The sequence below is a fragment of the Magallana gigas genome, chromosome 3, assembly GCF_963853765.1.
Source record: "Magallana gigas chromosome 3, xbMagGiga1.1, whole genome shotgun sequence".
Lineage (NCBI taxonomy): Eukaryota > Metazoa > Mollusca > Bivalvia > Ostreida > Ostreidae > Magallana > Magallana gigas.
The window spans coordinates 28,566,027-28,583,262 of NC_088855.1; the positions used below are offsets into that span (position 1 = coordinate 28,566,027).

At 31.8% G+C, this 17,236-nt stretch overlaps 1 protein-coding gene across 1 annotated transcript; it reads left to right on the forward strand.

Moving 5' to 3' along the window:
• The first annotated feature begins 12,068 nt into the window (after positions 1-12,068).
• Positions 12,069-15,144, forward strand: LOC105347829 (zinc metalloproteinase nas-15-like). The gene is made up of 8 exons (XM_011457066.4): positions 12,069-12,228; positions 12,555-12,668; positions 13,457-13,582; positions 13,701-13,811; positions 14,436-14,543; positions 14,651-14,764; positions 14,848-14,985; positions 15,102-15,144. Exons 1-8 carry the CDS (start codon positions 12,150-12,152, stop codon positions 15,128-15,130), a joined length of 819 nt encoding a protein of 272 aa, XP_011455368.3. The 5' UTR covers positions 12,069-12,149; the 3' UTR covers positions 15,131-15,144.
• Positions 15,145-17,236: the final 2,092 nt, after the last annotated feature.

Genomic DNA, 17,236 nt, shown 5'->3' on the forward strand with positions numbered 1-17,236 from the left:
CATACAATTTTGGAGAAATATTTCTATTACTGATACATAGTTTGATTGAATCAATTTTATCTTTGATATTATTTAACATAATTCCTTTGATATTATTTAACATAATTCATATGGGAGTTTCTCGACATTCTTGTCGGAAAAGTCCACAAATTCATATTATAAAAATGTGCGTAATTCAAATACAAATTAGAAACCACTTGTACTTGTCATGCAAAATGACATATCATTGATTTTAAAATAAATAAACATCGACAAAATCAACTCCCGTCAGTTCTTCAGTACTTTGATTTAAATAAATGTGTGGGATTTTAAATTACATGAGGGTTTGGTGTGTTGAATAAACTCAAAATATATCTGCATTGTACTCATATATAAATGCATTTATTCATCATGAATTAGGTGATAAATTGTGAGCAAGCGATGGATGTGTTAAAATCATTCAGATTCTGCCGATTCTACATTCAAATAAAATCTTTCACTCTGGCGTAGATGCCAATTAGTCGATCAAAATATTATCGTGACATCTTTCACAATTCATCATACATTGATATACTAGTAATGTTTTTCGTTTTTTGAATAAAACATTTTACTTTAATATTATTACTTGCATCTGAAATTATAGTAATTCTATATACAGATAAACAATAATAGCCTTTAATAATAACAAAAAAAATTATTAACTGGTAAAATGTCCTACCAGCAGTTAAGTACCCTCAGCATCATCAAAACGCGAATAATAATTGTCGAGGGGTGCATTGGCGTCTTTCGGTGCTGGTACTGGACTGCAATCTATACACATGAGTATGTTTTCTAGAGAGCCTTTCCATTTCCGTATTTCCCATGTAGTTGATGAACTTATCTTATTCATCATATCTTTTGCTAAATAGTTTTTGCAGGACTTAAGCCAGTCCCAAAATTTGTATTTTTTACGCATATAAAATTCTTCTCCTCTGGTTACCATAAAACCTAATGCTAAATGAAAAAAATTGTCTGCAAGTCCAATCTCGTTGAATTTCATCATATATCGATCAACGCTCAAAAAAGGTTTATTTAGTTTGTTTTTGTATAAACTTAATAGCAAAAAGACCTTTCTGATTTTCGTCAAAGAATACAAATCTACTAAGTCTTTCTTCCTTTTGGTTAATGAAGATAATAACTGACAACATAATGTGCTGTTTGTCTTTTTCAGAGATTCTGGTTTTTTCATGCAGGCCTTCGTTCGTAAACTCTTAAGAATCGAATCTTTCATTAACAAAGCCGGCTTTTGGGAACTATGTGGATTCTCATTCATGCTTTTTAATGCAGCAAGATAATTTACAAAACTATTTAAACTATCAGTATTATTATAGAATCTATATAAAAATGGCAATTTTTTAAAAGCCCTATCATAATCTTCTTTAGATTTTATTCCTGAAATTTTAACGTAGTGTTGCAGTAATCTTAAATAATCTTTTTCAAGTTTAATTACACATATTTCCATACCGCGAATGTTTCTGAAATTCTTCATTCTTTGGTTACAATATTGCTCTATGGAATATTTTTGAAAAACAAAGGGTTTGAAGTCCATTAAAATTTTTAAAAAAAGAGAAGTGATCGCCTCTGCGTTGAATATTGTCAGCTCTCCAAATTTTCTTGGAAATTTTTCAAAATGATTAAAGAAAATAGATAAAGTATCAGTCGTTATATTATTCTTATTAACACAATTCAAAGCACTTGATCCAAATTGTTCTCCTATTACTAATAATACCACTATAAATCCTTTTGCTGCAACTTTATGAGAAAAACTTAAAGACTCAGATGTATGATTGCAAATTTCTAGCAAAGTCATATCATTTATTATTCTAGTTTCTCTCGCTAAGTACGAGGCTATTGCATTGTAGCTATCTGATATGGAAATATTTTCAATCAAACTTTCCTGAACCTTTCCATTTTCATTCAAAATAATTATGTCCAGTTTTCTTGTTTTGGTTTTTTCTTCAAAGCAGGGAGCACTATCAACCAACAGCTGAATAAGATTTCTACCATCGCGAGTCTTTGTGTAAACAGACATCCCTAATTGTCTTAGAAACTGAAATGCTAAATAGTTACCTCCAATCACCGATCTGTGGAGAAGAGTGTGTCCATTATCATCAACACACAGATCTAATGATTTACTCAAGATTTTAAATTTAGAAAAATTAAAAAAATGTGAAGACCAAAAAGTTCTTTTTTTATCTTCAATGATATCGTGCAGTACTGATTTGCTAGTAATATCAGAGCAATTGTGGTTCATATGTGGTAAAAAAAGAAATATTTCTGGGTTAATTATTGGATGTTTAAATATGTTTTTTAAAGATACGATTCCTTTGTTATGCATATATTGGCGGTATTTGAATGGAAAGTTATAGAAAAGTAAACCAAGGAGATGAGCATTGTTTTTCTGTAGACTAATATTAACATATTTTTCAATATTATGTTGAACAATGTCTCTTGATTTATCTGATATTTTTAAAATCAAATATATCAGATATTCATGTGGAATAAAGATCTTAAGTCTATGAGCATTGCAATCTACATCTGGAGACAAAAGGTAAATGTTACAGTGTAAAACTCTGCTTATGATATTTTTGTAGAAGATTGGTGTATTAAGAAAAGCATAGTCCAAAACAGTAAAACCATCGGTGTCAATATTTCTGGTGAAAAGTGATAAATCGCTTAAAAAGCTATCAAGATAGAAACTGAAAAAATTCACATTTCCATTCTTGCTAACGTAATGCAAAGGTAATCTATTGTGGTCGTCTAAAAAAAGAGCTTCATCATGTAACTTGTGTTTCAGAGACAATGGCATGTATTTATCGGTAATTACTATTTCTTCTGTCATTTCGTTACGAAACCGGACACTCATGGCTAAATAATGACTTATAGACCTATTCTGGCTGTCAAATACTGATGCTGGATATCGGGAGAGCAAATCAGATAGAACTCTTCTCTTCCCACATATGGCTGCTGAGTGTAATGGAGTAGATCCATTTACAGATTTTACATCAACTCTGGCCCCTTCTTTCTCCAATATATCTATCATATCAATATTGCCAACACAACAAGCATAATGTAAAGGGGTTGCTCCATTGGAATCCCTTGCAGTCCATTCCCATAAATTTTGACTTTGTCCCAAATGAAACACATCTATATTCCAATAATACGCCAAGTAGTGAGACAACGTTATGTTGTAAGGACACATGTTTTTTACGTTATCTTTTCTCTCTTTTTCATTTAATTCAATTTTTTCTACTCGTTTTCTTCGATATAAACATCTATCTACTTGACTGATACCTTGATGTAAAAGAAGGTTAAATATTTTCGATCGTTTGAACATCATTGCTGTGAATAAAGGGGTCCTACCTCCAGACTCTCGGCAACGCAGTGTGTCATTGCTTCTTTTTAACAATACCTGAACAACTTCTGTGTGGTCATTTTGTATTGCAGCTTCCATGGCCGTTTCACATCTTATAAAGCGATGGTCGTCCAGAAATACAAAGTCAAGCATCTGTAAATTCTCGCCTGAATCAATAGTTTGAAGTCGAGTTTGATGAAAAGATGTCCAATACTGTGACGAGTTGCAGGAAAGACACGAATCTTCTGCGCCGTGATATAGAAGTAGATCCACAATTTCAACGTATCCATTTTTGGCAGATAAATAGAGTGCATGATTGAGACTGGGGATTAAAATTGATTTGAATCTCAGTAAGAATTCTTGTACAATGTGTGTATGGCCATTTTCGACAGCCAAAAGAAATGAATTCGACCCGAATGATGTTTGATGAGACACATTAACGTTGTGCCGTAGAAGAGTCCGCACAGTTTCAATGTGTCCATTTTGAGAGGCAATGTTTAATAAATTATATTCCCAAAATGCATAGGTTTTGCAAAAATGCAACATATCAACAGTTTCATTTATATAATTTGGACCTAACCGGGTAAAATTCACATCAGCATGACGGTCAAGAAGAGCTTTTAAAGATCTATGATTTCCAAACGCAGCAGCAACATATGATGCTGTTATATTCCCTTTGTCAGTTTCATCCACTGGTCGTAAAGAAAACAAGTCTAATAGAAGTGACATGGCTGTATATGAGTTCAGTTTAGCTGCTGCTTGATGAAGGATGTACACATCAGAGAACTCGTTGATATTATGTTTACTGTTTTTCAAGATTTCATTTCTGATTTTCTTGTCTGTCGATCAAGATGCATATGATGCTAGATCAATAATGCTGATATTAGTAAACGATCTTTGTTGTTTTAAAAGATTTAGCAAATACTTTGCAAACAAGCGGCATCCATCTCTCTTAGATACATAAAACTGTTCAGTCTTTCTTGTATTGTCTGTCAGGTATGCTGCCAAACTTTTGTGAACAAGTGATATTTTGCCATTTGCTTGGCGAATAAAATGGCTAAGTTCCTTGCCTATGATTGATAAAACATCTTCTATTTCATTATCCTTCAGATCAGCAATCGTTAAAACTTCTTCAACATATAATGGTTCCATAGCTGAACATAAGACTTGAAAAACCTTCATAACAGTTTTAAATAAGTCTCGATCGTAAAACATTCTCTTTAATTGGTCTTCAAATAAATCTTCAAATGTTGTGTAACTGCCATGTAAAGAAAAGTCGTTTTGTAACCATCTTATAACAACGTTCCTTAAAAGTAGTATATTCCCTTTAGTGTATTTGACAACTTTTGAAATTGCTATAGTTAAATCACTAGTTTTAAAATTTCGTTTTAGGGAATTTTTTTCAAAAAAAAATAAGTTATTTATCTTGCTATTTATAAATCTGTATGCATCTTTTGTGTTGCTATCATCTGTAGGTTTTTTGCCAATGACCAGAAGTTGAGTTCGAGCTATCCTTATGTCTGAGGTATTTCTAGACGTAAGGAAAAATTTAATATTTTTTGGAAAATCGGGTAAACGTTTCCAAAGTAAGTTAAAAATATTTAAGTGACCATGTTCAATACATTCATCTAAAGCATCAATAATTACAATATAAGTCATGTTAACCCTTTCTAAATCATTCAGGGCTTTCAGAACTAAAAAGTCGAGACAACCTTCAGGGTCTTCTTGACATCCTTCATTCTCAAAATATGTTTTGAATCTGGAATTCTTTTGCAAACTTTGAACAAATCCAGGTATTCGTTTTGAAAAGCCTCCTGCTAAATTCTTTACAAAATTACCTGGAGAAAGAGTCTTTCTTGAATAAAAGTTACAAATGTGATACACAGCAATATGTTGATAGATCTCATATCCAGGAAAACGTTTATCACTTTGACAGATTAAATGTGCTACAATAGCTGATTTTCCATACCCCATTTCTGCCAATAATAACACTCCACGCTGAGAGAAAAACATCTTTTCGTCTAGCTCGTTTAAAAGCCATTCTCGACCTATCAGTTTGTCATGCTGAGATCGGTAAAAGTCCAAGTCAATATCCATGGAAAAAGGATGTTCATAGGTTGCATTTTTACATATCAACACGTTGTTCTCTACAAAATGAGAAGAGTTGTATTCAGATCGGTTTTATAGGCATGGTAGGTAGCAAGACTTATTATATTTTTGAAAAGGGTTAACTTAATATGTGTCATAATCATTGTGTTATTTATAAGTCTTGTTGATTATTAAGATCTTCCGTTTCCAATGGAAGACCTTACTTTTGCTGCTTTGTTTCTTTTTCCCTATTCTTAAGTTTCCGTACTGTTTTGCACGAAAATGGGTTACAAATTTAGAATAAAAATTTTCAGACATTTCGATCTGTATCTTTTAATCAGCTGATATTATGTAAAAACATATAAATAAAAATGGTAGAATATGATAAGTTCTTTCCAACGAAATCCAGAAAAGGGGCTGGCTCCTTTAGTAAGGGGCCAAAGGACTCGTAAAGTCTATTACAAATACCTTAAAAGCGATCAAAATTTTGTAATAAATTATAGAAACAAAGTTGTTCATCATATTAATATCTGTATGACAAAATCATTGCAATACCCTTGTATGACGTAATTAGGCATTTTTTGGGGCCGAAGTCCTTAAACTTTGACGAAACATATCTTTAAAAAGACATATTGTGTTAAGCATTGTAAAAGAGAACATGTATAGAGTGGTGATTCTAATCAATTCCACTAATCCAAACAATGATGTATGTTCCCATTAGGGATCTTTAGAGAAAGCCCTTAAAATATTCAATTATTTGCATCTAAAAAAGGAAAAACGATTTTAGAAATGTTAGAATTTTTTAGACTTTTCATATGAAATCAAGAAAAAGGGGCTGGTTCCTAGTTAAGGGCAAAGAGACTCAAAACGTCTATATAAGAAACTTAATCATCCTTATGAGACATCACCTTTATGAGACCACCTTTATCATATTATATGAAAATCATACTTTATGATCTTGGATATTTATGGATTCTGTTTTGACTCAATATCGTATATCATCTGTTAAAAAATTGTATAATAATAATATGTTCATATGTTAATAAAAACAATAAATTGAAAATTGCATCCTATCATACTTACAATTTATATCATATATTACAATAAAATACCATAATAAACAATGATGAGATATGATATTGTAACGCATGATATGACATTGTATTGTGTTATACATTATTGTATTTTATCATATAATACAATATCATCATATATAAAACAATATAGTATTATATGAAACAATATCATAATACATTATTATTTTTATACATCATAACATTGAAACATATGATATTTTATTGTATTTCATATGATATTATATTGTACCATATTTAACAATAGTGTTTCATATCATACAATACTATATCATAGGAATCATGTAATATCATTTAACAACAACCACATCTATCTATAAAGCAGGTTTGAGTGAGATAGGGGATTTCTTAAGCATCCTTGATCATGGAGATCAGGCTCTGAATCTGAAGAAACCTCTGCGTTTCATTTATAATATAGCTAAATCAACTATGCAAGCTATCATCAATAAAACATGTGACCTGTTCCAAAAAACTAAACGTCATCCAGCATCCGAAACCTATGGCTCAGATTCAGCATTCAAGCATGTCAGGTGAATCAGTATCATAAGACGAATCATCCATGCAAGATTGGTGAAGTTAGGACCAGTAATAACTAAGTATCATCATCAGAGGGCACCAGTTCTAAAAACCTTAACCTCCTCCAGCATCCGCATCCTATGGCTCAGATTCAGCATCCATGCCTGTCAGGTGCATCTGTATCATAAGACACACCATCTATTCAAGGTTTGTGAAGTTAGGACCAGTAATAAATAAGATATATTTTTAGCATCCCTGATAATGCAGATCAAGCTCTGCATCTGAAGCTACCTCTGCAATTCATTCATATTACAGTTTAATCAACTATGCAAGTTTGAAATAGTACTATAAAATATTAAACATGTGACCAGTTCCAAACAGCTTAACCTTATCCAGCATCTGAAACCTATTGCTCAGACTCAGCATTCAAGCCTGTCAGGTTCATCAGTATCACAAGACGCACCATCCATGGAAGTCTGGTGAAGTTATAACTAATATTTCATCATCAGAGGTCACCTGTTTCAAAAACTTTAACCAGCTCTTAAAACCTTAACATCCTCCAGCATCCGAAACCTATGGCTCAGATTCAGCATTCAAGCCTGTCAGGTGCATCAGTATCATAAGACGCATCATCCATACAAGTTTGATGAAGTTAGAACCAGAAGTAGCTAAGATATAATCATAAGAGGGCACCTGCTCAAAAAACTTTGACCAGATCTAAAAAGCTTTACCTCCTCCAGCATCCGAAACCTATGGCTCAGATTCAGCATTCAAGCCTGTCAGGTACATCAGTATCACAAGACGCACCATCCATGGAAGTCTGGTGAAGTTAGGACAAGTAATAACCAAGATATCATCATCAGAGGGCACCTGACGAATTTCTAAACACTTGTTAAAAAAATGGGTCAATTATCAAAAGACCTTACATTTGATATCAAGAAAAAGGAGCTGGGCTATGTTTAACAAAAAACTAAAGATAAAATCGTAAAATTTTCACCCTCATGGAAAAATTTCTAATGAACAATATTTATATGAAATCATTCATTTACAACTGTAGAATGAAAATTGATTAGTTTGTGATTAATAAACAGTCATTGCTTTGGTCGTAAGTTTTGCAAGAAACAATCTTTATGAATTACTTTTAAATAGGCTTGAAGAAACAATTTTATTTAACTCACATTTGCTTCTTTGGGGTAGTGACAATTTGTCTTACAATACAAACTGCTTTATTTTTTCAGCAGTTCAAAAGTTCATTAAAGAGTCTGGAAGATTTAATAATTAAATTCCATTTTGCTTTTGCTTTTTATACTGTATATTAACGTTATCTACTATGTATTTGCAATTACTTTGTAAATGCATGTCTATGAATTTAATTATTATAAAGTCAATAACTATAAGTAACATTATATACTACTATGACAATTGTATATATTGTACGTATTAGCATTAGGAGAGGAACTTGTAAGTTGTAAGAACTTGTTTCCAATCCTTTTGTGTAATATATAATTTACACAATAAAATATGTTCAAATCAGAAGCAAAAATGTTCATCCTACAGTTCTTTAAACATACATAATAAAATTTTTATCATGCGTTACATAATGAGGGGGTTTAAGGGGACAGAAATCCAAAACTTTGATCACTCAAATCTCAAAAAGGACAAAATATTTTTAATAGTAACATAGAAAAGAGGATGTTGCGAAGTTGCGAAAATGATTTGACAGCGGGTTAGTGTTGAATTTTGGGTGATATATGGATACATTTATGTTTAAAATCAAGAAATAGTAGGCCTGTTACGAAAATTCAAGGAAACTTGAGTCGAAACATGGGTTGAAGCGTAAACCGTATTTGGTTCCGACAATTACACGTTTTCAAGAATCAAAATATGAAGGCTTGCGAAGAGAAGTGGATGTAGGCTATGCCTGTCCACTTCTCAAAAGAGAATAGATCCATGACTAGAATGATGTTCTTAAAAACATTTAGCCATTAAAGTTTGGTGAAATGGGCCTGACAAAAAGATAAGGGTTCGGACCCTTAAATGTACTTTTCCATATATCTCAAGAACGGTAACAAATTTATAAACACTTTGTGAACAAAGTGTGTTAAGAATCAAAAGACCCTTAATTTGAAAGGGCCAATGCTGATCTTAAATTTATATCCCTAGCTCTTACTATTGGTACTAAATATCAACCACTGACCTTTGAATGAAGACTGCGACCCTATTTCAGATCATGTTTGGTTGTCAAATATTAAAGTCAATGTTATATTTTACAATCTATAAAATCGAACCAAAGACCTCCTTGTTGCTCGCAACCAGATCGTGTCTAGTTATAATTATTTTTATATACCTTACCTTGCGCACTATCCATGATAAGAATTGTCCTCAAAATTTCGAAAACAATAGCGACAAACAATACTAAAATTGAGAATTGTAATGTTCGTTGAACCTCTGATCTTTTTTTATCTTCACAGATAAATAAAAATTCGTTTATATCCGCTTCACTTATTTTCCGTAGGCTTCTAAAAGCAGTGTATACTTCGATTTCTGTGAGACTATGTTTGTCTTTCTTAAGCAAACCTTTTATTCTAATCGTTGCGATTGAAATGCATTGAAATCCTTTCAAAGAATGGTGTTGAAAAAAATGTAAAAGACTTGATATGGCTTTTGTTAGTTTCTTTTTAGACATTTCATATTGATCTGTATGAGCAAAATCAATATTCCGCACATTGCGAACTGCATCTAAACGATTTTTATCACCACCGATCCCAAAGTATCGACAATTTTGCAATAGAGACAACATAGTCTGGATATCATAATTATTCAATCTTCCATCGCGTACAAATATACGACACAGTTCAACTTTTGCTCCTTCACGATCCGTCTGTGATAACTTCCATAAATTGATATCCCGCCATTGTACTTTATTCTTGTGAGAGTTGTACCGCATTAACTTTTCTGTCTCCTGTTTCCATGCGGCACATGTGTTGCACCATTGTCTGACGTTGCATCGCTCGCTACAAGCTGCGTTTGAACCAACACTTCTTTTTAAACGACTATATAAATCTTCAAAACACTCATCTACGTAAGTCTTAAGTCCAACAGTAAAGTATTTGAGTGCTTGAATAAGTAAAAGGAAATGTTTTTCCTCTGGAGTATAATTATCCATGTCCTCACGGCCCATACAAATATACATGAACTTCTTGTTCGTAAGTTGTATTCAACCGGTAGCTAAGGCTTGTTCTTTAAACCAAGGTACACCAAGTATATTAAAACGCCGAAATAGAATGTATTATGTTAAAATCGAATGTGCTGAATGTTCTGAAGTAATGCAGTGTGACGAAATTGAACAAACATCTTCTGCTGAGCACCTTATCGTGTAAAATACAAAAGTTATAATGTCAATGAGGTAGAATGTAAAGTCTGGAAACGAATCATAAAATTTGCTTTATTTCGACAGTGTGGGGTTTTCTTACGGCGGTATTAGATTAAATGAAGTTACACTGGGTTTTTTTAACTAATTGCCTTTTTAAATAGAAAAAAAAATATTTATTCATGTTGAAAAAGCTTTCTATAGAAGTAACATCTTGCTTCCATAACATAAACAGGAGATAGCGTTGAATGAATGTATTCTATCCTCAGCCGCAATATGCATCAGGATGCTGACAAGCTTTCAGTTTTCAAGTTTTCGTCCTTCTGTTTCATTTTTCCATTTCTTACCTTTTTCCTTACTTTTCTGTCCTGTTTTTGGTCATATACCTCTTATATCTCGGCACTTGACTGCAGTAAGATATTTTCAACGTTTTCATTATAGCAGTTCTGGTTTTTACATTTGAAAACTATATATATTTTCAAATCTTTTCTTTGCTATATTTTTATTTGGTTAGATATATCAGAAAAATTATTAGCCCTTACACATTTCTTAGACGTTTGTAATTTTTTATCTGTAACTTCTTTTTTAAATGTTCTGAAATTTTACCGTCACTGTTCTTTTGTTTTTGTTTTTTTGTTTATGAAGGAAGTTTAAGTTGTAAAAATAAAACAAACATAACTGAATTAATAATCAAAAATGTCAGAGACAAAAGTTTTTACAGGAGACAAAATAACAGGTACTTTCAAATTCAAATATTTACATCTACCGAGTATGATTCCCCCTATTTCGTACAGAAACTTATAGTTAATTAATTCATAGTTCTATAGAAACAACTAGATTGAAATCTGTTTATCGATTGGTCGAAACCTACAGCAACTGAAACTGACAGGACTGAAATCTTAACGTCCCGTTTATTCATAACGACCTAAGAAAAAAATCCCGGACTGCACGAAATAATCATGATGATGTCAGACTAAAATTCCAAAAGGAGATGATTTGGCTGGTTCTTTTAGCTAATGTACTGATGTACATTAAGAGTAATTTTTACTTACTTTTTACACTCAATTTATTAATTTGTTAAAAGAAAGATGTAAATATAAACAATAAAATGCTTCCTTTGATGATCCATGAGGGTTACTTATGAAGGAAGCGATCATTGCAGAAAAAATTAATAACACGCTAACGCAGGTTATGTATTTTTTTCTTCAATGTCGCCACCTTCATATCCCGCAGGAATCACCAAAGAAAGCATTTTATTGTAACACTATTTGATATAAGGCTATGAAATACAGATTCTGTAAAAATGCGCGGTAACGGTTGTTATGTTTTAATTTGGGTAGGAGTAGATTGACGCAACTGTTTTCAGAACCAAAGCAAAAGGTTCAAATGTTTGCCAAAAGATAATGAAATCATCAGATACTTGATAAACCCTAATTGAACTTGATAATTTAAAGGTGAGCTCTGTCGAAAAATCATTTAATGATCAAAAGTAAATCCGGTAGCGTATAGTACTTTGAAACCTAGCTTCGGAACTATTTCGGCCGCCACCCTGCTTGATAATGGAAATGACCCAATGTGGGCACACCAGTTAATCTGACCTAACCGTACTATACCCCATTGTACGGACTGGGGTTAATCAAATATTTTATCTTGACTGTCCTTGATTCTCCCAGAGTCTAATTATTGGTTGGAACAGGACAGACGCAAAATGAAGTTCGTTTCAGTATTTTTTTTCATCGTCACTTTTTGTCGATTTTCAAGTGCTTTTTTACTTGACGGTGTGGATGGTAAGGCTGTTTTTTCTACTTTAAGATATGATACGTAATTCTGAATACATAAAATTCAGGTTTTTCTTCGTGGTATTTAAAGTAGATTTAGAGGGGAAAAAAAGACCGTTGTCTTGATGTTGCAGAGAATTCAAATCCTTCTACGTGTTTTCATCTTAAAATTGAATTAAATTGATTTGAATAAAATCTCATACATGTCAATATATTGTATGTGCTTTTTATTAACCAATCATATTCTACATTTTTCTTAACCTGCTTAAATGCAATATTTAAGATTAATTTTCTTTTTTTTTTAAGTAGTGATATATTAAATTTTTACTTTGAAGACTGTCAAGATGACCCGACACTGAAATGCTGGTACTACGAAGACTTTCAGTGCAAGGGGGTCTATGAGGCTTTTGCCAGATCACACTGTCCGCTCAGATGTGGATACTGTCCAGGTAAAAATAATTGGACTTCATACTTAATTTTCTTTGTTCTGTTTAGTTAATTATACTGTAAGTGTGATTTATTTCGAACAAACATTTAAACGGGATGAAATTAAGGGGGGGGGGGGGGGGTGAGAAAATAAACGTAAGAGATAAAAATTGTTTAAAAACACGAATCGTGGATGATTACATAAAAGTTTGTTTGATACTAGTATTTCGCGTAAAGGTTTTGTTTGGCGGTTTTTTTTACTACCTCTTGTACCATCCATTAATCCTTTCGTGTTCAACTTGACCTACAATTGTTCAAAACATTTTGTTGGTTATTTTTATGATGCCATGATTTTATGAGTAGGTTGATACTGTATATATTGTATGTGCATTATTTTATACAAATGCTTTTTATCAAATTACATGTTTTAGTGTTATGAAAATATGATGTTTTGAATTTATTTTGCTTAAAACAGAAACATTTTAAAACATAACTCCATTTCATCTATCATGGTCTATACCATCAGCAACGTTGAGCATGCAGAATAAATAATGTACTAAAGTAACAGTTAAAATACAAAAAGTGGTGTTTTGATTTGATAAAAAAGAAATTTCCCAGTTCAAGTTCATGAATTTCCACCTTGTACAAGATAGACTGTACTAGGCGTTTAGCTTTATTAAGTTTTACGCTGCTGCTCGTCATGTGGGTGAAATGGTCTTGAAATGGTCTTTTAATGGCACATCAACAAATAAAATAAAGCAAATGTTAAATAATTGTTTACTAACATTGTGCAATATTATACCGAATATAGGAAAATCAGCACCTTGTGAAGATAAGAATCCAGATTGTGCTGAATTTGGACAAGATGTGTGCGGAAACTCAAATTTTCAAGGATACTTACGGGAAAACTGCCGCAAATTCTGTGGTTATTGCACAGGTAAGAGCTGACGAAAATCTCGATCATATCTACTGGAAATTAACTATTTTTTTTGCAATTTAATATCTATTAATTAAGATAATTATAGTTAGTGAACCGATCTGGGACTTTTATATAGTGTCTACTACTTCCCCAACGACAAAGTCACCAGTGACGTCACCAAAGCCAACGACAAGGGCAATGACATCAACTCGTACCAGAGAACCAACAACGCTGCCCACTGGCGCAGGTACAAATGTGTCTTTTACTAATTAACAATTTTTAATTGTCAATGAGTCCGTGACTAATTATGGACTCATGGACAATTAAAAACTGTTAATTAGTAAAGACAAATGTAAAACTGTCAAGATATGCGCAGATGTAAGGGGTGCCGGGATCAAAACTAAAGTCAGTGGAGAAAAAGAGGTTTTTCCATTATAAAGTTAACAAAGATAGCCCCCCCCCCCCCCCGGCAAAAAAGGAAAAAAATAAAATCATTCCTTGGACACCTAAAGGGATAAATTTATTGACCCGAGCATGAAGATTGTGAAGATTGAGAGGCTGCTACCATCTTGTCTAATCCAGCTTCGAGTTTCTAATAAGCTTCATTTAGGTCAGAGACACACTTAATTAGCAAAGATTATCATTTATATATTTGTGTTTTGTGTGTTATAGAGAAACATTACTTTATAACATTACTTTATTACATGTATATATAAGAAACAAAGGGAGAAGCCGTGGCCAACTGTCATCCTAACATCCCCTCCCCAACACCCCGCTCCAATATTGTAATGTATAAATGCATATCTAGGTCATTTAAAGGAACGTGTAATGAAATATGATTTGCAACACTGTATTGATAAATACTACATAGATTGTCGAGACGTCAGGGACGATTGCCAGAACCATCTTCACGCATGTGCCGGAGTCTTCAAAACGTGGGCCATCAAAAACTGCGTTCGCAGCTGTGGATACTGCATAAGTAATTTTTTTTAAAACTTATTTGTTTTAAGTAGTATTTATCTAAAAAGTAATATTTCTAAAGAAAAAAATCCCAGAATGATTACAGTATTATCTCAATTTCCACAGATTCTCCCCCATGTGAGGACACGGTAGATTGCGTTCATTTGCCATCAACACTCTGTACCGATCCAGTGTTACAGGACTTTGCAAAAACGTCTTGCAGAAAATTCTGTAAATTTTGTAAGTAATGCATTGCCATTCCTTAATACATACACCACAGAATGATTTATAATATAATTAATCAATGCAATATACCTTTGTAGGTATTACTGACATGACACAATCTGTTAACATGACAACGAAACCCGTTGCCAAGACAACACCAAAAGCGTCAATAGCGGTAACAACAATGGGAATAAAGGTTCCAACAAAGGTTCCCTCTACTGCATCATCAGCCAAAGGTATTTTCTTTTGTTCATTTACAAGTTTAGAAATATTAGTAAAAATGTTTAATATGCATTATATGCAATTCTTTACATTTATTTATTTATATTATTTGTTTTCATATATTTTGCAGATTTATCAGGAGCTGGTGTTTTAGGCTAATTATCCATTCTTTTCTTTTTTTATATTTGATATGTCACGTCTTTAAAAAAAATCCGATGAGTTTAAATAAATGTGTCTGTAATTCATCTTTTACTTGTCAATATGGAGAATGCACTTATAAGACTAGTCACAGCCAAAGAAAACACTAAAACACATTTGTATTGATTACCTGTACTTGTCCTTTTTAAAATAAAGGATTGAGTTGTCATTATTAAAGAACAAAACAACTGCAAAAAATATTTACATGCAAGAGAATAAAACAAAACTTAATCCAAAATGTGAATTTATTCACTGCCATTAAACAAACTTGTAACACAAGGGAAACAAATATTGTATTTCTATTGTAGAACAAACTGTAATAACCCATCTAATGTAGATGTCCAACAAAAGCAAAAAAGCCCAATGATCTAAATTGTTCACATGATCAATCCAAAACGAAATTCAACAATTTAAAAACATTTGATATGAATCTGCATTTTGCTGTTTCCATATTTTGCATTTTTTTGTTTTAAGATATCAAAATTTCTACACTACCCTTAATCTTTTCATGGACCCTTTGACTTAATAAATACAGTATAGAATTTTCATCCCAATTGAAAAGACTACTTTCCTTTTAATTGTTGATACCTCACATTATAAGTTAATTGCTAATAATCATTTAAAATTTCTTTAGTAATTAAACTACAATAATCAATTAGACTTATTTTTATTCATATGAATCAAGTTGTGGGTTTTTTTTCATTCTTCTGTATGTATTCTGCCAAAAAGGGGCATTCAATAATAGAATTTGTTAATATCTTCATGGTATTAAATTAAATAATTGTTACTAGTTAATAGTTGTACATTACTTTAAATAAGAAAACTTCTAATTAAAGAGATGAGAAACATATATATAAAATATTCAAGTGCGATGTTTTAAGAGCTGCAATTGGTGGTAAAGTCAAGTGTTTGATGCAAAACTCAATTCAATCAGCTAAGGCAAACATTCATGTTATAATCTGACATCATTTAATTCTTCATACTACACTTCATGTATCTCAATTAGATATCTTTACTTTCCCAATAATTAACATTTCTTAAACTGCAGATGAAAATGAAACATAAATAAAAAAAAAAAAAAAGTAAGTTATTTTTTACAAGGAATTTGTTCATTTGTTTCTGATGTCTAATTCACAGTATGTTATAGCCATGCTCATGTATACCCATATAAATATCATTTCCTGTATTAAAATTACCATATACTACACATGTTTCAAAAATTTCAAATTACCAGTAAAATAAGTATTCAGAGTACACCATAGTATAAATATCATGGTTGGTTTTTTTTTTTTAAATAATGCCATCAGTTAGAATCACATTATATTGACCTACATGCAAAAATTGTTTCTTTCAAATCAAGATGGAAACACTAGAGTTCCACAACATCTACAGACTTTTATATGTTTATTTTTTTAAATTTCTGACAAATGAAAACTGCTTTAAGTGAGGGGAAAGGATGCAATATTAGCAACTTCTATATTTATAACAATCCCCAGTTGACAGGATTATGGTACATGTAGCTTTAAAGAACGATGAAGTAATTTTACTACTTAAATTTTTTTTTTTTATTTAGATTTTGACAAAGGATTCTACTAACATTAACTGATATTACATTGAAACAATATTATATAACGTGAAATGGTAAAAACGCATTATGCTCCACAGTACGTACATGTACTTTCCTAACCAATTTAAGTTCTAGCAAAGAAATCTCATAACAATTCAAAAAAACAAAAAATAAAGATATACAAAAAAACTAATGAAATATCTCTTCAAAACAAAAACAAAAAAAAAAAAATAAAATTGTAAAATCAGCAATATTATGTTTGATCACTTGAAAGCAAGCACTATGGAAACACTATGTTTTTCATACAATAATTTCTAAAATAAGACCTTTTCAAGGATGCATAATTGATTTACTAACTAGACACAAAAATCAAATACATGTGTACATGTAACACACTTGTTCATATACTGTAGATTCCTCATTAAAAAGATTTAATACCCACATACAATTGTAAGGAGCAACCCTCATATATTTTAAAATTTCGCTTTTATTTTTTAGAC

Coding starts and splice junctions, on each gene's coding strand:
- LOC105347829 (XM_011457066.4), top strand. CDS start 12,150: ATGAAGTTCGTTTCAGTATTTTTTTTCATCGTCACTTTTTGTCGATTT. Junction 12,229..12,554: donor TTTACTTGACGGTGTGGATG/GTAAGGCTGTTT, acceptor TTTACTTTGAAG/ACTGTCAAGATGACCCGACA. Junction 14,765..14,847: donor CAGAAAATTCTGTAAATTTT/GTAAGTAATGCA, acceptor ATACCTTTGTAG/GTATTACTGACATGACACAA.